The sequence below is a fragment of the Phragmites australis genome, chromosome 20, assembly GCF_958298935.1.
Source record: "Phragmites australis chromosome 20, lpPhrAust1.1, whole genome shotgun sequence".
In the NCBI taxonomy this organism is placed as follows: domain Eukaryota; kingdom Viridiplantae; phylum Streptophyta; class Magnoliopsida; order Poales; family Poaceae; genus Phragmites; species Phragmites australis.
Window position 1 is genome coordinate 6,362,194 of NC_084940.1, and position 25,324 is coordinate 6,387,517.

The following is a 25,324-nucleotide window of genomic DNA, read 5'->3' on the forward strand; positions in this document are numbered from 1 at the left end:
CATATGACGCTACTATACCGTATGGCCGTCTGGGAGATATTTCGGCCATCTATTTCTTTTCTTTTCATCTCCAAGCAACAGATCCTCGGCGTAATCAGATATAGCAATAGATAATATACAGTTGCGTTCTTGTACTGATGAACTTACCTGAAAAACACCGTTTCTGGACTGCTGGAACCCAGCTTTTCTTGTCCGTTCCGTTCCGTTCACGAGATGCGAATTGAATTTCCTAGAAGCAATGGGCCCGGCGCCTTGTAGACGGCGCGGGACCCACCTGCCGGCCGGACATCACCTGCCTGCGTTCTTTGTTGTCCCCGTGGAGAGCATCTTATCAGTCCGGCACGCTCAGTGTTTTCCCTCAAGTTCGTCGCTTTCCCTCAAGTTTACAGTGCGTTTAGACCGGCCAACACGTGCTTTGGAAATGCCAATCGTATGTTTGTAACCCAACGACCTGGAAAGCTCTCAGTACCAGTGCATTATGAAATGGTAGAAAAATCGTAGTGGTGCTGCGACTGGGATTCAAGAAGTTAGACCGCGCCTGGACCATAAATTTTTTAATCCAGAGGACTAGAGAGGAAGGACTAACTCGGAGATAAATCATTCAATAGCGGATCAAAATCGGGTTCCAAATCAGTTCAATTCCCCGTGAAATCAAGAAATTTCAAAGTTCTAAACAGACCTCACGGACCAGTTTGGAACACATGGAATTTTCCAGTCCCTCCCCCCCCCCCCCACCCGTATCCTATAAATTTAGTGTGAAATTCTAGCGTTCCTATATAGTCTAGCACAAGTACCGGGTTGAAGTATGACGAACTGACACGGTAGTGCGGGTCACGCTCGTACGTGGATTCTCCGGTGAAACTACCTGCTTTGCCGGGGTAAATCCACCCGACCACTCCTGTGCGAGTGAATATATGAGAACGCGATACTACTGCTGCTTGTACAGGCCGGAGTCACGCCGAACACCCTGCCGTCGCCGGCGGCTGCGGGCGCGGGCGCGGGCGCCCGAGAGGGACAGGCCAGGCCAGGCGCGCAGCGCGTACGGGCGCCTCCCCGCGCGTGGGTTTCCGTGCAACGCGTAGCTGGTAAGACTGAACCTAACGGTTTCCTTGGCGGGGAGATTCCCGTCGTAAAGGGATTTCCGTTTTTTTCAGCGCTCTAACGGTTTTCCTTCACAATAGGATTCTCAGGGTCATTCTCTTTAGAACGATATTCTCTCTCATTTCCCTTCGTGATTCCTCTCGAAGGAAAGCTGTTGGAGATGAGAGAAAATAAAATGAATAGGAACGGGGAAGAGAATCGAGAAAGGAACGAAATGAAGGGAATATAGTTAAAGGTAGTCTAACAGTGGGAGAATAAGGGGATAGTAAAAGTAATTAAATTATTTAAACAGTAGAGATTTTATTAGATACGAGAAAAAAAATGAAAGAAATGATATCTAGATTAACTCATTTTTTATATAGCGGATTAGAGAAAAGAATTAGAGCTTTGCAAAACACTCTGTTTGTTGGAGGATTCCGCTGGTAGGCACGCAGGGGAGCGAGGAAAATGCGCTCCACGGCAATCATGGTTGTTTTGCCGGTAGTTGGGTGGGGAAGTAAAGCTTAAAATACATACTTTGTTGGACCTCTTTTTAATATGTTATTTATTTAAAGTTAAATTCTCCAGAGATAAAAGCGATATGCAAGCTTGTGTAAAGGGTGGAGATAACTCCTTTTTATTCCAGAAAATATGCTCTTTTTACATTGCATTGGACTAGTTAATTCAATGTGCTGAAGCAAAAAGAACTCTTAGAAAATATTCTTTCTACTGTTTAAGAAAGTAATGAAAAGTTGACATTAATCTCGTATATATGCTTTTCCAGCAAGGAGATTCCTAATATCTTGATTTCTTTTTGAAAAAAGTAAGCAGATGTTTCAAGTACTGATTCCAGATTCGTCATGTACATATGAGCTAGATCTATAAATCAACGAACTACGCTACAGATGGTTAAGCAAAGGTTCCCGGTACTGGAAATCCTTGTTCCTTTTCTTTTGAAATTTTAGGAAGAGAATATCTGACATACGAAAGAGATGAGCATGTGGATTCGAGTCTAGGTGGACGGAACGCTCGAAGGTCTCCACTACCAAATCGAGGCAGGCTCAATTTCTCGAGTAACAACCATGGTTCTATTCTTCGCATTGGTTACCATAACAGTTACCCCAGAAATCAGCCATCCTCTGTTCACACCCTTGCACCGTGAACGTAGCATTTGCTCTGAGTCCATTAAATAAGTCGTCTCCTCCCTCCTGTTGTCTCCCTCAGCTTCGGTTACTTCGAACCTTCATAAAGCCGCCTTCCCCTTGCTCGCCTCTGCTGTGGTCACAAAACGCATAGGACGAGCCGCCCTCGTCCGGGGACAGATATACACGAAGACAGAGAGGCGAGGGAGCTCACGAGGTTGCAGGCGAGGGAGCCGGAGCACAAGCGATCGAACGGGGGATGAAGCCCAAGAACGGCGCCGCCGTCTCGGAGAGGAGGCTGGTGTCGCGGCGGATACTGCTCCTCTGTGTCTTCAGCTTCTTCCTCGGCATGCTGTTCACAGACCAGTGAGTCCTAGATTGGTTTCAGTTCTTGCTTTCCTGGAAGCCATGTCCGGTGTGTGCCGTGCGCGCGATGCGATGCTTATGGGTGCTGTGTGACTGATGCTGGATTGGGCGATGGTTTTGTAGCAGGTTGGGATTGGTGCCGGACTGGCAGAACTCAATCGTGGTGCCGCGCCGGCGGCAGGACTGGGAGCTGCAGAGCCTTTCCGAAGATTTTGTTGCCAAGCCGGTAGGACTGCCTAATCCATGAACTTTAGCTTTATTTTTTCTTTATCCCTTTTTTAAGTTTTTATAACATGATTTTTTATATAATATGATCACTTTGCTACTTCAGACGCTGTTGTATGTATCATGCGCGTTTTGCAGATATGAACAATGGAGATTTCTAAAATAAAAAAAGATATCAGCTATAGCAGCATTTATCAGGACATGCGGTTTTGCTTTTCCCGGCTGTAAAACGTCGATTAGATACCCCAACATTTTAGGGAACATGCAGAAACGACAGTACACCATTTAAGAATCGATAAATACAACTCCCCTGTAGTTTTGATACACCTGTTTTTGAAAATTTATCCTACTTTTGAACACACCGTTTCGACAGAATACCATGGTTCATACTAACAAAATATGAAGCGAGTCTTTTTGAAAGATAAGATAGGTACTTTTACACGGACGTCCAAATCTGTGTCCTTCAATTCTTTAGTTTTCCTTTTGAGATGTAACTTTGAATTCCCTTTCTTGATTTCAGAAACCAGCTGAAGATAGGCACATAATGGAGGAGGTGGCAAAGACTCATGAGGCCATACAGTACGTCGGCATGAACCCTGAAAACTGTTCTTTATCTAAATCTGAATGACAATTGAGACTAATTTGGGTATCATTTTTGTGTTTAGATATTTAGACAAGTCAATCGCCACACTACAGATGGAGCTGGCAGCCAAGCGCAGCACCAATGAGCTGCTTGGGGGAAGCGCAAATGGCTTAAGCAAGCAAAGGAAGAAGGCTTTTGTAGTGATTGGGATCAACACCGCCTTCAGTAGCAGGAAGCGTCGGGATTCTGTCAGGGAGACCTGGATGCCACAAGGTTCACGCTTTGCAATGCAAGATGATTTGCTTTTTTGATAGGGCAGTGCAATATGATTTTGTTCCTTGCCTAGGCTACCTGTTGTTTAATTTGCTCCTTGTTCCAAGGCTCCTAGCTAGAAGCAATGCTGCAGGAATCTCCATTAAGGCTGACTGCTACTTCCATTCTACTGTGCTTGCTGTACTGTTTACTTGTTAAACTAACTCTGCTATTTATTAGGTGAGAAGCTCAAGAAATTGGAAGAGGAAAAGGGAATCATCATTCGATTCACGATAGGACATAGGTAAGGTTAATTGCATCGTCTTACAGTATTTCTGAAGTTCAAGGAATACATATTAGTGGGAAGAAAAAGAAGTCCAGGTAACCTCAATGTATTGGTCTGTTGTGCCTCCCAGAGGTTTGACATGGTAATTCATTTAGCTCAAACTCCGAAAAAATCAGATTGCGGCCTTTCAATTGATGTCTACTGCTGATGGTTTAGAAACTAATCATTACTACTGTGAAATTACTTAAAGAAGTAATATGGTTGATATATGAAATACCAGAAGAGGCATACAAAAGCCTGCCCTTGGCAAATAGTTCATTCAGTTTTCATTTTTCAAACATTTCTTGCAGATGGTGAAATTTACCACTAAATATTTCTCAGTGTCATGAATTTAAATACATGCATTGGCTGACTTAGTTACTGGTATCTATGTATTACAGTGCTATATCAAACAATGTCCTTGATAAGGCTATAGACTCGGAGGATGAATTTCATCACGACTTTCTTAGGCTGGTATGCTTATTTTTCTCCAACTATTGACCCACACCGCTGTTTTCTCCTTTTATATATATATTTTTTCGAAAGGACAGCATGAGTTTTGCGAAGATTTATTAGAACGAGAGAAAAAAAGGTTCAACATAATAAGAAACAAAGCCGATCCACACCGCCCCGTGTGGGAAACAACTAGGTCAACCCGGGGGGGGGGGGGGTTAACTTGACAGCTCAGCTCAGGCAAAAACCAAAAGAATTTTGAAAACAACCAGGGAGATTCTTCTAGCCTAAATCGATATTGCACTACTGAATTCCTCAAAGGCCAACTTCCTTTGATCTATTTCTTCCTTTGCCATGGTCGCCACTTGGAAGGGATTTAACTCTTTTGACGGGAAAATTCTTCGATCTCTTTCCTTCCATATATTCCACTAAAAGTAAAGCACGACACCATTGAAATATCTTCATTGCGCTTTATCAATCTTCGCTCTCGCCTTACGCCACCACACTTTTTAGCTCATCCCTTGCGCTAGACTTGGTAATTGCGGCCATTGGTTCCATTGCACCATGAACGCCCAAGTTTGTTGGGTGAACTGGCACTCCTTGGCTAGGTGCTCTGGCGTTTCCAGCGCGGATTTGTAGAGTTGGCACGTCGAATCATTGGACCAATTCCTTTTTTTGTAAGTTTTTAGCCATGATGATCTTTCCTTGCATCAGGACCCAAGCGAAAAAATTGCATTTTGGTTCTGCTTTTGCCGTCCAAATAAGGCACATGTTGTATTTTTTAACAGCACCTGTGAACTAGATGTTGTATGCACTCTTAGTTGTGTACACTCCATTTGCTATCCAATGCCATATTCTGGTTTAGTGTCGCTTCTTGCAACTGCATCCAAAGTTCAACGAACTAGACCAGTTCTTCATGAGTCGTTAATTGCCGCAACCCTTTTATCCGGTTGTCTGAATCAAGCTCTGCCTTGACCGCCATATGCTTTTTTTAGCCAATTTGTAGAGGTCAGGTGCGATGACTCTTGGCGTGAGGCCATTCAGCCAGCTATCCTACCAGAAGCGTGCTTTTCCTCCACTTCCGATGATCACCCTTATCGAGACCATGAAGAGGCCCCTATCTGTTTGATCTCACGGCAATTGCATACCTGACCATGATCTTTCCTCTTCAGTCCATTGGTACCACAACCATCTTATCCTTAGGCCCTCAAAAACTTTTCCAATTCTATGGTCCCAAGCCCTCCTTTTATATTAATCCGCAATCATCCAAATCTGTTTTCCGCCCCTGATGGGGGGCTGTCGTCTGTATTAAACTTTGTGCTGATGCAACCATACATGCATATAGGACCATGTTGAAGGGTATCACAAGCTATCTGCGAAGACCAAGATATTCTTCTCCACTGCTGTGGCCTTATGGGATGCTGACTTCTATGTCAAGGTGGATGATGATGTTCATGTCAACCTAGGTAAGCTTTATTATAATCCTCTGAAATCTGCAATCATCTTGGAGAGATTTGTTATTTAGTAATTAAATGGTTTTTAAATTGCGTAGGAATGCTCATCACAACCCTTGGTCGGCATAAATTGAAACCGCGGGTCTATATCGGTTGTATGAAGTCAGGACCAGTCCTTTCCGACAAGTAATTATTCTGAAACAGCATAGCTACTTGAAGTCCCAATACATCAAACTCTATGAATTTCAAATTTCATTTCACTGCCGTTTTCATCAGAAATGCCAAATACCACGAGCCTGAGTTCTGGAAATTCGGAGAAGACGGGAACAAGTACTTCCGCCATGCCACCGGGCAGATATATGCCATCTCAAAGGATCTTGCCACCTACATCTCAATCAACCAGTAAGACCAGAGAACACTGTGCTCATTCAGAAAATTTTCATTCCTTGAACTGCTTACTGATGCCATTATGTTCATCATATCACCAGCCCTATATTGCACAAATACGCGAACGAAGATGTATCACTGGGGGCATGGTTTATCGGGCTAGATGTGGAGCACATCGACGACAGGGACATGTGCTGTGGCACACCACCAGGTCAGTTTCTTCAGTTGTTTTGCACACCATGGATCATTCCTGAAGATCTCTAATTCACTGAAGCACTGCTTACCAATATTTGCTCTCTGAAATGCGCTTTCAGACTGCGAGTGGAAGGCGCAAGCAGGCAACGTTTGCGTCGCGTCGTTCGACTGGAAGTGCAGTGGGGTCTGCAATCCAGTTGAGAGGCTAAAATACGTGCACTCGAGATGCAGCGAAGGAGATGATGCGATTTGGAGCGCCTCATTCTGACAAGGTGCTGATAAAGGTCACAGGCTGACGAGGAAGGCCCACTTTGTATGAGATCACAAAGGAAAGGAGAAGAGAAGAGAAGAAAGCATGGATCTCTGATAAAGGAAGCAGCAGGATTATAGAACCGCAGGGACACACCATTTTTTTCTTTATTCTTTTCTTTTTTGTTGAGATAGGTGATACTGGCACACAGCCATACAGGGGTAATGTGGGTATACATGTTTTTCAGTCAGTGCAGAAACAGGATTACATTCGATTAGTTCATTTGCCTCGTTTGAAAATCATACTTGTCTCGGTGGTGTTATAGTTATACTACCCTTATTGCAACAGATAAGTTAGGAGTATTGCTGTGATCAGGTCAGCAGAGAAGCTTCTTCAAAAGTGGAGTCTTTTTTCAGTCCTTCAAAAGTGGAGTTCGTCTCGTCTCATCTCATCTCAAAATGGGAAGGGGTTACACAGGACCGGCAAGCGATCAAGAAATATGTCAAAAAAATAATAATCATAAATATGAACTTAGCAAACATATACAGAAATCAGTAAACAAAACAATTGGAGTAACAAAGTTCACTGAATTATTAGCCAGTGCAAAACCAGCTTACATGATTTTATTTTTACAAGAACCGACCACACTAATCAGAAACACAAGCAGATATGCATCTGAGACTCTGAGTGCAACCAAAAGGAACAACAGATTCAAAACGATACCCAAGTCTTTACTCCATAGCTAGAGCTGAGTAACAGACATCCATATCATCCAGGTCGAATACCCGACCATTGCGAAATCACCACTATGGATTAAGCAAGCTGGAAGTAACACTCTCAGCTCTTCTCATCTCATGCGCTAGAGCGCTAGCGAGACCGAGAACAAGGGGACATACGGGAGATATGGCACGTAGTTGGTGTACCCAAGATCACGAATTACGCAGCCTTCGCCGCGAGCCATGGCGTAGGACACCAGTGTATGGTTCTCCCCCTGGAGGAAGTAGACGATGTTGCAGTCTGGATGGATCCCAATGACGCTGTACTTGAGCCCGACCCTGTAGTCCCACCTCCCAGCAAACAGCTCCCGGAGGTTGACGCTGTGCTTCTTGGCCCAGACGCCACTGTCGTCGAGCTCCCAGACGCACAATTTCATGTGGTCGTACTCCAGTGTGTTGAGGAAATGGAGGCGGCCCTGGGACTGGGCGATGAACCCAGGCGCCGGGCCACCGAGGAAGCCGTCGTCGTCTGGGTCCGACGGCTTGGGGGCGCTCGTCCACGTCTTCCCGTCGCCGTCCACAGCCACGATCACGGGGTTGATAGGGGCCAGGCGCAGCATGCCATCGAAGAAGACGCTGCTCGACTCATCCCGCAGGGTGACCCCGGCGCCGTTCTCCCACCCGCACTCCCTGTGGGTCCAGGCCCCCGTCTCCGACGAGTAGATCTCCACCGTGGTGGTGCGCCCGCGCGGGCCGGCGCCGCTCGCGAACTCGAAGACGCGGAAGACGCGTGGGGAGGCGGCGGGGTCGAATGCCAGGCGGACGGTGCAGCACCCCGCGCCGCAGGTCGGGGAGTCGGGCAAGGCGGCCCACTCATCGGTGGCGGGGTTGCACACGGCGTAGCAGAACCCGTTCCGCGCCCCGGGCTTCCAGCAGCGGAGGAGGAGGCCGTTGCTGCAGTCGACGCGGTGGACGTTCTCGCAAAAGCGAGGGGCCGAGAGGACGGAGGGATCGATCAGGGGCGGCGGGCCACCCGGGCCCGCGCGCGCGCTGCTGAAGCGGAGGGACTTTACCGGGATGTCCTTGGGGCCGCCGCAGGTGTATCCGATGTAGAAGAAGCCGGCGAGGGTCTGGTCCAGCTTCGTGCGGTGGTCGGGGTTCGAGATGAGGCCGAACCACTGCCGGGAGACGCACTTGAAGCGGTGGAGCGCCTTGGCGGGCAGCCATGACAGGATCTCCAACACGAGGTCCTCGGTGAAGCTGGCCGCGGCGGCGTTCAGCTCGCGGCCGCCGGCGTCGCGCTCGTCGCCTTCCATCCCGATCCGTGAGTGCACGAGTGTCACGAAGGGGGCCACAGTGAACGGGGCGATGATATAGGCGGCGGCACATGTCACTGGCGCGGTGCGGGAAACGCGGGCGGCTGACGCAGAAGCAGCCAGGAAGACCGGCGCCCACCCACCAAGGCCCCAACTGCCAAGCCGCCTGTTGCATGCAGCTGTTTGCTGACGAGAGGTTGTTGGGTTGAGCTGTTCCCGGTTTGGCTCCTAGTCTCTAGGTTGCTTGTAACGTTCTTCTAGCGAAATTGTTACGTTCCAAAGGTGCTCTAGCGGCCAAAACCGATGCGTCCTTATATATAGTCTCCATGACACGTAATAGGAAGTAGAGTGAGCACAAAATTGCTATTCTCATTAATGGCGTCATCATCGGTGTTTCCCGGCCTCGTTTTGGATCAATCCGAAGTGGAGGAAGAGGAAGAAGTGCCCGTCTATTAGGAGTAACTAGTTTGCATAATTTTTGAGTTTGTATATCAAGCTGGTATAAGATGTTCTGAAAAAAATTCAATTTGTGCATGTACTTTTAAGCTAAACTACTCCACGTTAAGTAGAAAAGTTAAAGTTGAAACTCTCACCACATTAAAGTAAAACATTAAGTAATTTGCCTCCCAATGGTGGGGAAGGTGAGACGAACGCGTATTCTGGGCCCACCCTAAGTTCTGGTGAGTCTTCGTTGTCTAGCTTCGAATCCGCAAACGTAAGACACAATTTTCTTTCAGAGAGTTGCATCCCACTGGATCGAGCGACCAAGATTGTGGAGAAATTGCTGGGCTAGCCCTCCGTCACAGAGTGGGACCAGTGCCTGGAGCTAGTGGGGAGCTGGGAGTGACATAATCGATCTGCTCCCGTCTCGGACTGGCGTCTCTGGTGTGGCTCGCTCTGGCGGATCCTCGGGCCACGGGAAGTATGGCCGTGCCACAAGCTCTGTGACTTCGATGATTCTACGCTAGGCTTGGACTCCACCCAGCCCCACAGGCTCGTGTGCCAGCTCGACGGCCGAGTCGTCCAAGGGTGTGTTTGATGGGGCGAAGCACCAGAGGCATGTGGCAGATGCCAGGTCCATAGGCGGTGCTACTGAGGACGAGGCCCAGTCCGAGGGTGACGACATCGGGGAGGCCCTGGCCCCTCCAGTCCTGACCGACCGTGGCCAGGTTGGAGGAGGGAGCGAGGTGTCCCTGGGTAACTCGATGGTGTGGGATCTTGTTGATCTCTTTGCTTACGTGGACGTCACGGGCCCCGCGGATGTAGCCACTGGAGGCACATGTAAGACCTTTGCTGGTCCCTACTTGTTATCTCAATGCTTCAGTGCTTGAGTATCCTGACCTTCGTATTGCTTCTGGTTTTCAGAGGCAGCTGAATCAGAGCCAGCCTCAGCCTCCTCTCTCGAGGTCGTGGCACCCTCGGAAGGCTTGACGATCGTTTTGGCGGTTTTCCTGACTGCCACTCCGGAAGCGGAGGTTTTGACGCCTCAGGGCCCCTCATAGGGCCACAGCCTGAACCTTGTGGCTGGCGTAGTGGGAGCCGGGCCCTGCGTGGTGAGCACCCTAGCTCTCTTGAGGAGGAGCTTGGGCTTCGAGGCCCTGACTCCCGACGACTTCACCCTCTGCCCGGAGGCGTTGAGTACTTTTCCTAGGGAGCGGAGAGATCAGAGCATCTCTTGCTCGGAGGCGCTCGGAGGAGGTGGGGGCGTGTCTAAAGGCAGCGGCCTAGCATGTATCCCTAGGAGGTAGGTTTTTTTAGCCTCGACCCTCAGATCGTCGTCTCATCCGTCCTTTCCTGCATATCGCAGCAACTGTTGCTAGTGAAAGCACTGAGCTACTCACAGCTCCAAGCCCACGCAGTAGCCCAAGGCACCGCACGAGAGAAAGTGGCGACACTTCGAAGCACCCTGGAGGAGGCCACGAAGTGAGCGGATTTGGCGGAGGGTCATCTGCAGGGTGATATGGCACGCCAGGAGCGCACAGAGGGTTCCCTGAAGGAGGAGACGACGCGATGGGAGTGTACAAAGGCTTTCTTATTATAGGAGATAGCACGACAGGAGCATGCAGAGGTCGCAATGCGGGAGGCTACCGAAGCCCACTGGGTCGTGATGGAGGTTGTTAATGAGGCCAACACAGCCCGTGTGGCTGCCGAAGGCGGCGCTTGGGACCTCCGAGTAGTGTTGGCCACAACTCAACAAGAGCTGAGGGCGACACGGGTGGCGGAGAATGTCCTACGAGCAGAGTGCCAAGGGCTGGTGGAGCACGCTACAAAGGTGGCTCATGCCACCGATAGTGCTCTAACCACCCTCGAAGCGAAGGGCCCATCGTTGGCCTCTAGACCGGATGTCCTGGTCCGGACGCTCCATTGGCTCCGGTTCGCGACAGGGGCGATGGCCAACGCTGCCGAGGCTTATGCCAGCTCGAGTGTCCGGGTGGCCTTGGCGCTTCTACATCTAGCAGGGGCCCATTAGTTCAGCCCTAGGCTTCACGATTGAGGACGTTCGGCCCTAGGCACCCTCGGGGCAGATTCGCACCGCCTTGGACGGCTTTCACCTGGGAGTATGGGTGAGGCACAGGCAACCTGCGACACTGCATTTCATGTCAGAGCGCGTGAATTCCAGTGTCCCAGGGACTTCGAGTTCAAGAGTTTAGGTTCCGTGCCTAGATGTCTCCTTCGGTGCACTACCACCACCTGGGCGGCCTCCTCATTCGAACATCGCTCCATAGGGACAGTCACCGTGCGAGGACGATGCTTCGCAGGATCAACCTTCAGAGGTGTAGTCCTTAGTAGGCTTTTTTTTTGTTTCTCTTCTTCTTTTGTGGGAGACCGGAGATTCAGTGTGTTAGCCTGACACTCCTTTTTTTTATGTATTATGACTCTGCCCTCCACTCTTTGGTGAGCCCATGCTTATTTTGCGCTTTGTGTATTTATCTATGTGTTGTCCTCGCATACCTTTGGGCAGGATTCACACCTTCAGGTTCGGCATTGCGTATGTCTGGGGGAGATCATATCCACGCTGGTACAGTAGTAGGTAAGTTAGAAGGGGAACACGGAATGAATTTAGGATCCAGAGTAATAGGAAACGCCCCCGATGCTCTAGCTGCCACCTCTAAAGAAGGGCCTAACACGTCTGGATCCTTCGGGCATGTGCGAACCTTCACGTGATGGGAGAGCTTCATCCTTCCTCACGATTCCCAAGGACACATGGACCCAAAGGTGGCTGCTGATGTCTTGGTGAAGGAGGAGCTGGGGGACCCTTCCGCTTCTTCTTCGGAGGCTGGCCCGAGTTTTGTAGGGGTAGACGAGTGGTGGACGACCTTCGAGGCTGCTGGACCGAAGGAGTCCTAGTCTTTTGTTTTCCCTTGTAGCACTAACGGGTTGATGCCATCGAACATCCTTGTGGACGTAATGGCCTGAGTCAAGGAAGAGGATGCGGAGGTAGATGAGGAGCCGAATTTTATGGCCTTTGACTCGTGCCCTTTCCAGATGGAACCCTCAGCTCCTCGGGTTCGAGGGGATTCTATTTTTAGCAGGCCTTTGCGCCCGGAGTACCCGCATCATCGCTCCGTGCATCGATATTGGTCTTCCAGTGGAGGTGGTGGCTCCGGAAGTTGGGGCTAGTCCTCCTCATCTCGTCGTACTTCAGGGAGGCGTGGTGGCCTAGCGCGTTTGCTAGGCATAGATTGACTGTATGGCATATCGCCGAGTGTAACTTCTGTACATATGATACATGAGTAATAAGTAATGTGTTGATTTTAGTGCTTGTCTTTACTCGCACCTATGCTCCGGAAGTTTTCCCCTTTCCCAGCCCCCTCGCACCATGCTGCCGTTAGCGATCGGAGGGTGTGATTATAGGAACATTTAGGTGTACTAGGTGCAGAATGATTTAGGACCACATTGCGATCGAGGCTGATGCCTTCGAGGTGGCAGAGGGTTTTTAGAACCTTGACACAACCAGGGCTAATTCTTTCGGGCGGTGGAGGGTTTTAGGACCTCGACGTGATCGAGGCTAATACCTTTGGTGTGGCGGAGGGTTTAGGACCTCGCCACGACTGAGGCTGATGTTTTTGGGTGACGGAGGGTTTTAGGACCTCGATGCGACCGAGGCTGATGCCTTCAGAGTGGCAGAGGGTTTAGGACCTCAATGCGACTAAGGTTGATGCCTTCGGGGTGACGGAGGGTTTTTGGACCTCAACACGATCAGGGCTGATGCCTTTGGGTGGTGGAGGGTTTTGGTGCCTTTTATGCTGTATGTGGCATTATTTTGAGCAAAGATATAACATAGTTTTGATGTCTACTGTTATCTGCAAATAGCTAATGGTAGTAGAAGATATAGCTAGGTCGGATGACTATTCTTAACACATGCCACACTAAGAGCTTTCGTACATCATGTAAAGGTTGAAGGTAAGCAGCGATGCTGAACTTTGAAAGGGGCGATGGGTGGGAGTACCTTTCACGAATTGGGCCTCTGTCGGTGACATGGGAACCAGGGGTCCCCGAGTCCCGAGGCCAGGACAGCAGAGTGCCACGTGGTGCCCTCCCTTGAGGATTATCTCCCCGAGGTTCGAGAAGACCAAGTTCCGGGAGAGGATGCTCGGGGCTATGAACAGTTGTCCCCGAGTACCTGAGTTCCCCGAGGACCTGAGAAGTACAAGTTCTAGGAGAGGGCGCTCGGGGCCATGAACAGTGATCCCCGAGTACCCGAGTTCCCTGATGACCCAAGCAGACACAGTTCTGGGAGAGGACGCTTGGGGCTATGAACAGTGGTCCCCGAGTGCCCGAGTTCCCCGAGGACCAAGAAAAGGTATATCCGGGAGAGAGTGCTCGGGGCTATAAACAGTAGTCCCCGAGCACTCACAGTTCCCCGAGGACCTGAGAAGTCCTTCGCCGGTAGTCCCCACAAGGGCTCAGCGATGATGTGTCAATTGGTGAGAGGCCCAATGCTGCATTTAAGAGGGAGCATGGCCTGTCACTTCCAACCACTCCCCCACGCCTGCTGTTAGTCCCTGCCACTGCCTGACAGGGAGGCGTGGGAACATTTAATGCGGCGGGTCCCATCGCGCGTCATTTAGCGCACCTCGGGATATCGACGTAGGGCTCGAGGCATATCACTTCCTGCTCTGCTGTGTCAAGCTCGCTCTGATCGGACGGGCATGCGGGGTTGCTCGGTGGCTGCCTGGTGGGTCCCCCTGCTGCACCCGCTGAAAAGCGAGATGATGACGACATGACCGGACGGGGGTGCATTTTCAACCCCCCGTAACGTCAAGCTGCAGCCCATGATGGTTGCTTTCCATTTATAGCGCCTTGGAACTCTCGCCCTCCTTTCTGGGCACGCTAGGCCTCCCCGACGGGGTATAAGAAGGGGCGGGCTCCCCGAAGGAGCTTCAGGTCGACAGAGGTCGAACAGGTTCTCCAACACAGAAGTTCAAGAAGCTCAACAGACGAAGAACAAGACACACGAAGCTCTAGACTTAGATAAAAACCCTTGTAACACAAGAGATCCTCAGAGAGGCATTTCCAGAGCATTTATAGCATACACATAGGAGTAGGGTATTACGCTCCGTGCGGCCCGAACCTGTCTAAAATCCCTTGAGCATTTATTTCCACTAGTATCCGATCATCCATCCCACCTGCATCTCATTTACTCTCATTTAATTCACATATGAGGTAGATTCAGAATCATCCCCCCTGCCGAATCTCAAAGGGGGTCCCTCCGGATCCCCGCTTGTGGAGTTCATCCTCCGACAACCTCCTTGATGATGGCCGCAGCAAGGCTCGATGGAGGCAGGGTTGTCCGGAGCCCTGCAGTGGTGAGATCTTCTCCTCTTTTTCTGGCATAGCGTCATGATGGCGCGCAATGAAGGCAGTGTGCCTGACTCTAGCAGAATTGGTCTGATATGCGAGCCAACTCATTGTGGGCCCTGTACGTCATTTGACCATGCCACAGGTTGAGGTTACGCTTGGGGAATCATCTATGTTTAACTCCTGGGGTCTTGCACCTGCTGCCCTTACATGCATTGAAAGTAATTTGGGCAATAACTTTTACAGGATGTGTGCGCAAAAACTGGGGCATTTGTGTGGTCGTGTGCACCTGAGGTGGAATGAGAGTTGTCACAACCTATCTTTATAAGTCATTCCTTGCATTTCGAACTGGTTGCCTTTGAGCGGGACAAGATTTCTTCTTGCGACCTAGCTTCTCTCTCGTATGGTGTCATCTTCCACTTTGGGCGAACCGTCATTGATGTCGGCACCAGTCCCGCTGGCCGTGCTGCCGCCAAGGGTGAGAGATCTTAGGGGCTTGCTTGCTGGATTGGAGCCAGCCACCATCATGCTGCCATCTCTGCAGCGGGGACCACCTCCTGTTGCTCCAGTTCGATCTCTGATTGAGCGGTTGCTGCAGTTGAGATCGTCAACATCTCCAATAATGAAGAGGAGACTGACTGAAATCTCCTAGAGAAGGAGATTGACGAGGAGGAGAAGGAAGATGAGGAGGCGATGGAGGTGACCCCTAGTTCTTCCTCATCCTCCGATGGTGCCCACTACTGTATTAGTCTCTGAGGCAGAGTGCCGCGTCTGAAGCGCCTACGTCGGCCCTAGGGCCTCGTAGTCTGTTAGGTTTTTTTTTGTGTTTTTGTGTTTTGGGTTGCTTGTGAGGCCTGGAGCTTAGAGGGGTGCCCTCCGTGTGTGAGCCCCTTTTGGATGTAAGACCCGTTGGTTGAATGATTTGTAATGGAACTTTTGTTATCTTATAGCGATCGTTGTTGTCTATTTTTTTTCAGACGCTCTTCTACTAACTGATACCTTGGCAAGGTTCCGTTAGCTCCCCATTTTACATGTAGTATTTACAGAGTGATTCCGCATTCCATGTGTGGCCGAGGGGGCCCCGTCTGTGTCTGCCAAGCGATAGAAGCCTGGCCTTTTGGACACGAGGATGAGGTAGGAGCCTTCTCATTTGTTCCGAAGTTTTCTGGAGTCATCACGTGTCGGAGGACTAGATCTCTGGTTTAAAGGTTCATGACGTGACCTTAGGATTGTACCTAGCCTTGGTTTCAACGATGTAGCGGTCGAGGTTCTAGACGGTATGAAGCCTTGTACCCTCTACATGGTCGAGGGATACTTCTCTTTCTCCGGTATTCTCTGACAAGTGAATCCGGAGGGAGCGTCCCTTGATTTTTGCCGAAGTCATGGTTTCATCGTCGGACAAGAGACGAAAGGGAGTAAACCCGGTGGGATGGGTGACCGTAGTGCGGAGGGACCACAATACTTTTGGGAGCTCTTCAACCCATAGGCCTTTAGTGAGACCGATGAGATGTTGATTTAGTCTTGAAAGGATGTTACCATTGGCACGCTCGACCACCCCGTTGGATTGCGAGTGACGAACCACGGCGAAGCACATCTCGATGCCGAGGTCGACGCATAACTCCCGGAAAGGACCGGAGTCAACCTACGTCCCGTTGTCTATGGTGAGGTGCCGTGGGATACTAAAGTAGCACATGATGTTTCTCCAGAAGAATTTCTGGATATTCTTGGATGTGATTGCCGTGAGGGGCTCGACCTCGATCCATTTGGAGAAGTACTCCAAGGCCACGGTCGCATACCTAAGTTTCCCTTTAGTGCAAGGGAATGGCCCGATTAAGTCCATCCCCCAGCGGGGAAGGGGCCAGACAGGAGCGATTAGCTGCAGCGGGGCTGGAGGACGGTGGCTTCGGCGTCCCATCCACTGGCATCCTTGGTAGGTGCGAACGAGTTCCTTGGCATCAGTCATGATAGTAGGCCAATATAGCCCGTGGCAGAGCGCTTTGCCTGTGAGGGCACAGGGCGTGAGGTGGTTGCCACAGAGCCCCTCACGAACCTCTCTTATTAGGTCGCCCCCTGCTCCTTGGTGACACAACAGAGGAGGGGTTACAAACTCTAGTCTTGTAAAGGGCTCCATCAAGCAGGAGGTAGCCCCTGACACGCTGTTTAATATGACGGAGCTCGATCGGGTCATCAGGCTCCTCCGTTCCCTTTAGGAATTAGGAGAGGGGGGGGGGGGCTCCAATTAGAAGCCCCGATGGGTAGGATAGTGGCGGCGACCTCATCAGAGGTACCCGTTGCTGACTTGTGGAGGATTATGAAGAAGGCCCCCGAAGGGAGGACTCCTCTTTCGGTAGCGGCCTTCACCAGAGTGTCTGCCTGGTGGTTGTCCGTGCGGGGTATGCTTCGCTCTGAGATGCGTTGGAAAAATCTTTTGACCTTGCGAATGGCTTCGATAGCTCTGGATGCCAGACCTAGAAGCTCTTATCAATATGCCTGGCAACAACCTATGATTCTGTTTTGATAATTATCCTGGTGCCCCTAAGGCCCGAGCCTTGTGGAGCCCCAGGAGGACAACCTCGTACTCGGCAATGTTGTTCGTTGTCTTGAACTCCAAGAGGGTTGTGAATGCTGCCTGCTGGCCAGTCAGGTAGATGAGGATGGCTTCGGCCCCTGCGCTATTGTACCTGTATGTTCCGTCGATGTATATCGTTCATATATCTTGGGGAGGGGTCTCCATGGGCCTTGCGGACGAGGGAGTTCATTCGGTGATGAAGTCAGCCAGGACCTGCGACTTGATGGCCGTACGGGCCACGAACTGCATTGCAAAGGGTGCAAGCTCCACTGCCCATTTGCCTATGCGTCCAGTCGCCTCTCAATTGCGAAACATGTCGCCCAGTGGGTATGAGGTTGGCACAGTGATGTCGTGGGCGAGGAAGTAGTGCCCGAGCTTGTAGGAGGTCATCAAAAGTGCATATGCCACATTTTTGAGCTATGTGTAGTGCGTCTTGGCCTCGGCTAGGGCCTCTAAAATGTAGTAAACTGCCTTTTGATTGGAGCAGCCTTCCTTCTCTTCCTCTCATACGAGTACGACACTTACAGTGGAGGTAGAGGCGGATAGGTATAGGAGGAGCCCCTCGCCAGGAAGGGGTATAACAAGTGTCTTGAGGTTGGAGAGGTGGGCCTTGAGGGCCTCGAAGGCGTCCTAACACTCCTTTGTCCACGTGAATGGCCCAAAGCCCCTCAACATTTTGAAGAACGAAAGGTTGTGCTCGACGGACTTGGCAAGGAAATGGCTGAGGGCTGCCAGGTGACCGGCCAGGCGCTGGACCCCCTTCGATGGTGGGGGTGGCATCTTTGTGATGGCTCAAATTTTGCCAGGGTTTGCCTCGATGCCACGCCTGGAGACAAGGTACCCAAATAATTTTCCAGCTTTAGCACTGAAGATGCACTTCTCTGGGTTAAGCCACATGCCAGCGACCCGGAGGTTGTTGAAGTTTTCCTGTAGGTCCGTAACGTGGGTGGCTTCAAGCTTGTTTTTAATGACTATGTCGTCGACATAGGCCTCCACGTTGTGACCTAACTATTGTTTCAGGATATTCCGTACTAGATGGGAGAAGATAGCTCCGATATTTTAGAGGCCAAAAGACGTCCAGACATAGCAGTACACTCCGAAGGGGGTAATGAAGCTGGTCTTGCCCTCATCCTCAATGATCATCCAAACCTGGTGGTATCCGGAGTACGCGTCCTGGAAGTTGAGCAACTCACAGCCAGCGGTGGAGTCAACTAGTTGGTCTATGCGAGGGAGCGGGTATGGGTCTCGTGGGCAGGCTTTGTTGAGCATCGTGAAATCGATGCACATGTGTCATTTACCATAAGGCTTTTTGACTAGGACCATATTTAGTAGCCACTCCGAATGGATGACCTCCCGGATGATGTTTGCCTCCAATAGCTTCCAGACCTCCTCCTTTGCGGCCTCCTCTTGATCGGTGGACAGCTTGCAAAGCCCCTGTTGTACAGGTCAAGCCTGCGGGTCGATCAGGAGGGCATGCTCAATGATGTGGTGATCGACTCCGGGGAGGTCATGTGGAGACCATGCAAATACATCAGAGTTGTCTCTTAGGATGGCTATGAGCTGGGCTTCCTGCTTCGAAATGAGGTCTACCCCGATTTGGAACGCTCGGTTGGGGTTCCCTACTCCCAATGGGACGTGCTTGACGTCCCCCTCCAGCTAAGGCTTTAGAGGAACCCGATGTTCGAGGCATGCTGAGGAGGGGTCTTTAAGAGGGCCTTCAACCACGTTATTCATGTGGCAGCTGTAGAGAGGGGCGAGGTGCCCATACTCGATGCGCCTAGCCAAATTTTGATTGCCATGCATGAAGATCAGCCCGTGGGGCCTAGGTATCTTCATGCAAAGGTAATTGTGATAAGAGACTGCTCTGAACATGTTCAGAGTTCCCTGGCCTAGGATGATGTTGTATGTGTAGGGCATGTCCATGATGTCAAAGGTGATTATCTTAGTCCGCATAGTGGAACCTTCGCAAAAGGCAATAGGTAGCTCTATCTGGCCCAGGGCATCGAGGGGAGCCCCGTTGAACCCTTGAAGGGGACACCGGGCTAAAGAGAGCTGGCTACGCAGTATGCGGAGCTGATCCAAGGTGTGTACGAAGAGGATACTGCTGAGCTTCCTCTGTCGATCAGCGCCCTCTGACTTCAATTTCAGCGATGTTGGCCGTGATGACCAGCGTGTCGGTATGGGAGAAGGTTACTCCCATAGAGTTATCGTGGGAGAAGGTTACAAGGGCTTCATCCCATCTAGGAACTCTGTGGTGGATGCTAGTGGCCCCAACATGGTTGATCCCACGTGCATAATCCCTCCACTGCCACTTTGAGGAGCCATCGGAGGGTCCTCCTCTTGTTATGGCCAGGACCACCCGCCTAGCATGGTCCCCTTGTCGACGTGCTTCACGGTGGGTAGCAGCGGTGGTAGAGGTAGAGCTAACCGGGGGGGGGGGGGGTAGAGCTAGCGGCCTGTTGCTAGCCTACGGCCTCTGCTCTGCTTGTCGCCGGCCTGGTCCCCTACCGTGTGTGCTGCCTACTTCTCAAGGTACTCCTCTCGAAAGGTGATAAGGGTCCAGCAATCTTCAGTGTTGTAGGCTCGTTCCTTTTTCTAGCTATCGACCTTGGGCACGCTACCGCTCGGGGAAGGCTCTGTAGCGCCCTCGACCATGCCCCCTAGAACAGGACGAGCTCGGAGCCCCTCGGTCTTGATGTTGTGTATGCCACGCCATTGTTTTGCCGGGGTCTACGCACCCTGAAGCCCTCGGCTTCCTCGGAGCCCCTTTTTATCGATGAATATGGCGGGGCATGCGAGGACCCTGCTTGAGAGGTGGGCTTCTCGGGCTCGACGCAGGGGTTTGTAGTGATATGCATAGTCTCCCAACGGAGCCGCTCCTCCTCCGCACATGCGTATTCCTCAAATTTGCAGATGAGGGCGCTTACTGAGCATACCGGGCATCGCCGTGGTGGATCGAGGAGAGGCCTGGTGGCCAAACCTTGGGTAGCGGCGTCAATGACCAATGACTCCAAAATGCTCTTTACTTGGGCCTTAGTTTGGGTGAACCTTCTGAAGTACTGCCAGAGGGTCACACTGGGCTGTTACTTAATGGCATACAAGCTCCCAGAGGTCACCGACTCGAGGAAGGTACCATGGAAGTTATTGCAAAAGGTGTCCCTGAGCAAGACCCAGGCGTAAATAGACCCGGGTTCTAGCGCCTAGAACCATCGGAAGGCTACTCCTTCCAGAGCGAGAGGAAATCACTTGGCCATGGTGGCCTGCCCACCTCTGTTGGCTTCGATTGCAAGGGTGTATTCGCGAGTGAACTCCTCTAGGTCTGAATCACCTTTACATTTAGGCAGCTTGGGGGTTTGGAACCCATCTGAGAAGGGTATGGCCTGCAGGTTTGCCTGGAGGGGGCAGCCAGAGTTGATGAGCGAAGCTTTGCGCCGACAGGCCTGAGGCTCCGCTGCATGTTGGTCAATCGCTGATGGCACGCGATGCTGATGCGTCATGACGACAAAGCCCTCGCTGGTCCCCAGAGCCTGGGCTAATGCAGCGTTGACCATTATAGGCGCCACAATGGTCATGTCAGTAGGCGGTTGTGTTTCCCGCAGGGCCGCCTGCAGCCCCTCTAGCTGAGCCTGGAAGGCCACCACGTGCGCCTACCGACCGGCCGCAATGGCTTGTACGGCTGCGGCGTCACCCGCAGCCCCCGGGGCACAGCGAGGCCCGCTCCTTACTACCGCTGAAGGGCCTCTGAACGATGAGGTCCCTAGCATCAGTCATAGGCAGGGTCATGGCCGAGTCGCCGGTGGCCACGGGGCTCTCATTTCGGCCAGCTGAGGGCCTGGTATCGATGTAGCGTGAGTTTGGTCGTGGCAGCCGTGTGGACTATTGCATCGACGTGGCCGGGGAGTTAGCCGCCTGGGCCGTCGCCCTGACCATCTTCTTCTTTGGTAGCATCCTATCTTTCCTAGTGTTTCTAGGTGTATCCGCTTGCCACGGACGATGCCAGCTATTGGGGAAAGAAAATATATTCCACGAACAAAGTGCGGCGAGAGCCAATTCACTGGAATGACTCAAGCTTGGAGGAGAAGTGAATATGGATAGAATACTATGCATTTTCAGGGAAATCTGCCCCTTTGGCTTGGTAGCCAAAGGTCTGTATTTATATTGATATTCATAGTGTGAATGTACAAATATGCCCATATGAGGCTGATAGGGATATAAGTTCTTTACTGTATCACAGGGTGTATGGACAGCCCTGTAATTCATAGCTACGGCTGGTGAGGCGGTTGTCCTAGTGGCTAGTCATCTATTCTAGTGCCGCACTGCACTAGCTTGTTAGGTGGCCACTACTTGCGTCAGTATGTCAGGTAGCCACTACTTGACTGATATTAAATGCCGGTCATTTGCCGCAAGTGGGGGGGGGGGGCGACTTGCGGGCCCCCACCTGGTTGATCTTTCTGAAGGGCTGATGGCTTCAGGGGTCAGAGGGCCTCGAAGGCATGTTCTCCGAGACCCCTCCGGAGCCATGGGTCCTGGAGGGGTCCTGAGCCCGATGGTTCTTGGACCTAGACTGGTGAAGCCAAGGGGGCATCGGGGGTCCTTGATGGTGACCCCCAATAGTAGCCTCTCACCAGGATGGCCAGTGGTGCGGTTGTCCCCGTGGTACTCGAAGCAGGGCCTTCGACGATCCTCAGCTCTGTGACCATGGGCCCTCATCCCTCCGGCGGTTTCGAGTTAGGAAGTGTCGGTCTAGTGGTTAGGCAGAATGCCTAACAGTACCTGCGAGAGAGAACATTAAATGTAGTCTGAGGTTAGTGATGTAGTCATGTTTGGTCGGGCGGTAGTGGGACACATGACGCGTTGGTATTAGAGGGTTGTGGAGAGTGGTTCCGCTTCCCCATGATAGTGGGGGAGGGGACGTGATAGGGCGCGCGCCCATGCTCTGAGGCGGCAAGGGGGCGTTGGGGGTCCTTGATGGCGACCCTCCAACAGGCTTCTTCCTCTATCTGTATTAGATTAATATATGTTGTGACTATTTTTCCCTAAAATCCTTTTGAATTTAACTAACATTTGTGGTGCATGAGGCATGCAGAATGTCTATAAAGGATAACTACATAGTAAGGTATCAATATACATGATGGGTTATCTTAAAATCTTGGACACTTTTTTGTTGAGATTTAGTAAAACAATGATGCAATATTTGTATGGGGTAGGGATCACCTGGCTGGCAGCTGCTGATTGTAGATCGTAAATAAAAGGACATGTGATGTAGACATGTTCATGCCTCTCGAAGTATAATAGTCATACGTCATGTGCGTTACCTTGGTCCTTGTATTAACTACTTGAATTGAGGATTTTAATGTAAGGTGTCTATATCTAAACTCTAAGCTAATCGACGAGTCTTTCGAGCTTGTTGAGGGGTTCTCCGAAGCTTGAATGCTAGATCTCGTAGAGTTGAGCTAACTTTAATTGAGTTGTCTTGATCGTACCTTGTGCTTTGGTTATATAGTCAAGCGGAGCGAGGTCGTATCCTACTCGGAGTCCGAGCATAGTCGACTTGATCTGTATCTTTTGGGGTATCCGAGGCACTTGTTTCTTTATTGGGAGATTATTTCCGAGTACAAATAGAACTTGCCCTTGTAGGACGAGTTTGTGTCGTGCTGACTAGGATGGCTTGAGAGCTAGACACATATACTATGGAGATTCCATCCTTGAATAATACAATATTTCTAATAATATATAAATTATTAACTAAATATTCCTCGTCAGTTTCATAAGTATGTCACAAGAAAAACTAATGGTTTGAGTTGTGTTTTGGAGGTATGTCCAGAATGTCACTTATTTGTATATCATGGGATTAATTTTGCTTCCGCTTCCCAGAAAAAGCAAACCCAAAACATGTTTAGAGTGTTTTCTCTCATGTCCAAACAAGTGCATATATACATAGCTGCCCCTAGGGAACTTATTTGATGAGAGCATGAGATCACAACATTGAGGAAGCCCCCCTCCATCACTAAAATCGTATTTTCACTTCCTTTTTCGGGAGAAGATCAGTAGGAAAAAAAATACGCCACGAAATGCATCAGGGCCGCAATTTCAGCCCAAGTAGAGAAGCACCTGGCACTTTCATCTGAACATAGAACCTAAATTGGGCCAGGCCGAAGAGTAGTGGGTACGGGCTACCCATAAATCATTTATTGCTGACTTGCATTTGCTGCATGGTCAACACACGTACACTGACTCCGCATGCATCCTCAACACCACGCTCCGCTGCTCCTTGCGCGCGCGTCAGCACTGCGCCGGAGCGAATGACAAGGTCTCGGCCTCCAGATCGTACAACACGCGCATGTCCTGTTGCACCAGGTTGCCTATCGTCGAGCCGTCGTCGCCTGAGTCCGCCAGGAGGAGGCATAGGCGGCCGTTCTTGTGGTCGTCCAGGACGTAGTTGCGCCGCGGCAGGTCGAGGTCCGCGCCCTGGAAGTGGAACACCACACTCGGGACCGCCACCTGCGACGACGCGCGCCTCCGGCCCCCCGGCACCAGAAAGCACACGCCGTCGTCGGGGCTGCTGCCGTTCGCGAACGGCAGCCTCAGCTGCACCCAGAAAGCTCGCACTACCACTGCGAGCACCGCCCGCGGGAGCAGCGTGAGCGCCGTGCCGGAGTCGACGATCACCCCGCCCGAGCCGTCGGGCCTGAGCGCGAACGCCGACTCCGGTATCCGCAGCCGCCTCGTTCCGACCGTCACGCCGGTGACGTGGACGTAGTAGAAGGTCGGGTTCTGAGGGCTCTGCAGGAGCGCCGTGGTCTGTACGGGGCCGGTGGCGTCGCCGTAGACGCCGTCGGAGAGGGAGCCAAACAGGAGGGTGCTCTTCCTGCCGCTGGTGTAGGGCGTGAGGCAGTAGGAGAAGCGGCGGATGGAGAGCTGGGACACCAGCGAGAGCGGGTCCCGGCCGAAGCCCACGATGCCGGAGCCGTTGTTCAGACTGCCGACGTTCATCGAGCCGCAGCCGAACCCGAGCGGGACGTTTAGCTTCTCGCCGGACGACGACGTGAACGTGAACCGCTCGGTGGCGTAGACGCCCATGGTCATCGTCCCGTCGCCGTAGGTGTACCGGTAGGTACACGTGTCCGGCCTCTGGCAGCTGTGGTGCAGAATGTCGGAGCAGAGCTGCCCGGAGCACCGCATGGGCTCGTACGACGCCGACTCTCCCGGCGCGAACAGCGGGTCCGGCTGCGCAAGGCAGTTGGCGCACGGCGCACACTGCGTCCAGATGAGGTCGCTGCCGGTGTCTAGCAACGCCGAGACGGGCTGCGGCGGCGTGCCGATGGCGAGGTCGAGCACGTACTCGAGGTCCCCTGACGGGCGCACCGGCATGCCACCAGGCTGCTTCTGCCCGCTCTCGCCAGAGAACCGCGTGCCGCCGCCGTTCCTCACCACGGAGAGCGCGGCCGCCCTCGCCTTGCTCCGCTGCATGGCGCGCCGGATGAGCTCGGACCTGGACAGCTGCTTCCCGGCGTCGACATGCTTTAGCGCGACACGGACATCTCCAGCGAACGCCGAGGCGGCCGGAGAAGCGTACACCGACGATATCACGAGCACGAGCACTAGCAATCTCTGCTTCATGTTTAGCTCCCTAATCGGTCCCGTATCACTGCTAGTTTTCTCACCCGAAGCGACCTATATATACGTGGCCGGGGATGCCGCACGCGGCCGGCACACACGATATTCTTGCACCGTCTTGGTGCAGGCACGCATCGACGCAAGGTGTGCATGAAAGCAACGGGCAAGCAATATTCGTTTGTCCATGGTGGTTTTAGCACCAAAGTCGGGAATGCTCTTGGGGCACACCGCTCTGTGGCGAGGAAAAGTTGGCGACCTGTAACTCACCAGCTGCGCGAGGGCAATCGACCATGGCTACAACTCTTGATGTGACCGCCGAATTCTGAGGTGAATCTTCACATATGTGCCTGCCGGTGAAAAGAGGTCCGAACCTATCAGCGCTGCCGGGCTCCTGCAGGATCAAGTATTCTAACCATCTGAGTCTCGATTTGCGGATCTAATCTGGACCTAATCGAAGCGTGGTTTCACCAAGACGGCAAGTAAATTAACTAAGGCATCAGAGCAGAGCAGAGCAACCCATTAGAAGATGGTATTACAAGGTGCTAGTGAGATTCCTTCGCGGGGCAAATCACAGAAGCAAATTCGGTAGGAC

The 25,324-nt window shown here is 51.6% G+C and overlaps 3 protein-coding genes across 4 annotated transcripts; 1 reads left to right on the forward strand and 2 right to left on the reverse strand.

The window, feature by feature from the left end:
• Positions 1 to 2,219: 2,219 nt before the first annotated feature.
• LOC133902028 (beta-1,3-galactosyltransferase 7-like) lies at positions 2,220 to 7,138 on the forward strand. 2 transcript variants are annotated; one of them, XM_062343599.1, is made up of 11 exons: positions 2,220 to 2,588; positions 2,712 to 2,814; positions 3,334 to 3,392; positions 3,479 to 3,669; positions 3,889 to 3,952; positions 4,375 to 4,447; positions 5,772 to 5,892; positions 5,979 to 6,066; positions 6,157 to 6,282; positions 6,369 to 6,478; positions 6,582 to 7,138. In XM_062343599.1, exons 1-11 carry the CDS (start codon positions 2,482 to 2,484, stop codon positions 6,728 to 6,730), a joined length of 1,191 nt encoding a protein of 396 aa, XP_062199583.1. In that variant the 5' UTR covers positions 2,220 to 2,481; the 3' UTR covers positions 6,731 to 7,138. The 2 variants fall into 2 exon arrangements, with proteins under 2 accessions (XP_062199583.1, XP_062199584.1); XM_062343600.1 differs by having other exon boundaries at positions 2,222 to 2,588; positions 2,715 to 2,814.
• A 149-nt stretch (positions 7,139 to 7,287) lies between these two features.
• LOC133902030 (F-box protein At5g07610-like) lies at positions 7,288 to 8,945 on the reverse strand. The gene has a single exon (XM_062343601.1). The coding sequence runs from the start codon at positions 8,742 to 8,744 to the stop codon at positions 7,572 to 7,574; it is 1,173 nt and encodes a 390-aa protein (XP_062199585.1). The 5' UTR covers positions 8,745 to 8,945; the 3' UTR covers positions 7,288 to 7,571.
• Positions 8,946 to 23,061: 14,116 nt separating this feature from the next.
• Positions 23,062 to 24,753, reverse strand: LOC133901953 (aspartic proteinase nepenthesin-1-like). The gene has a single exon (XM_062343510.1). It carries the CDS (start codon positions 24,733 to 24,735, stop codon positions 23,398 to 23,400), a length of 1,338 nt encoding a protein of 445 aa, XP_062199494.1. The 5' UTR covers positions 24,736 to 24,753; the 3' UTR covers positions 23,062 to 23,397.
• Between the last annotated feature and the right edge of the window lie 571 nt (positions 24,754 to 25,324).

Bases quoted from the DNA above. Each gene is read 5' to 3' on its own strand.
- LOC133901953 (XM_062343510.1), bottom strand. From the start codon at position 24,735: ATGAAGCAGAGATTGCTAGTGCTCGTGCTCGTGATATCGTCGGTGTAC.
- LOC133902028 (XM_062343599.1), top strand. From the start codon at position 2,482: ATGAAGCCCAAGAACGGCGCCGCCGTCTCGGAGAGGAGGCTGGTGTCG. The intron at 2,589-2,711 runs GTGAGTCCTAGA...ATGGTTTTGTAG, and splicing joins GGCATGCTGTTCACAGACCA to CAGGTTGGGATTGGTGCCGG. The intron at 6,479-6,581 runs GTCAGTTTCTTC...ATGCGCTTTCAG, and splicing joins GTGCTGTGGCACACCACCAG to ACTGCGAGTGGAAGGCGCAA.
- LOC133902030 (XM_062343601.1), bottom strand. From the start codon at position 8,744: ATGGAAGGCGACGAGCGCGACGCCGGCGGCCGCGAGCTGAACGCCGCC.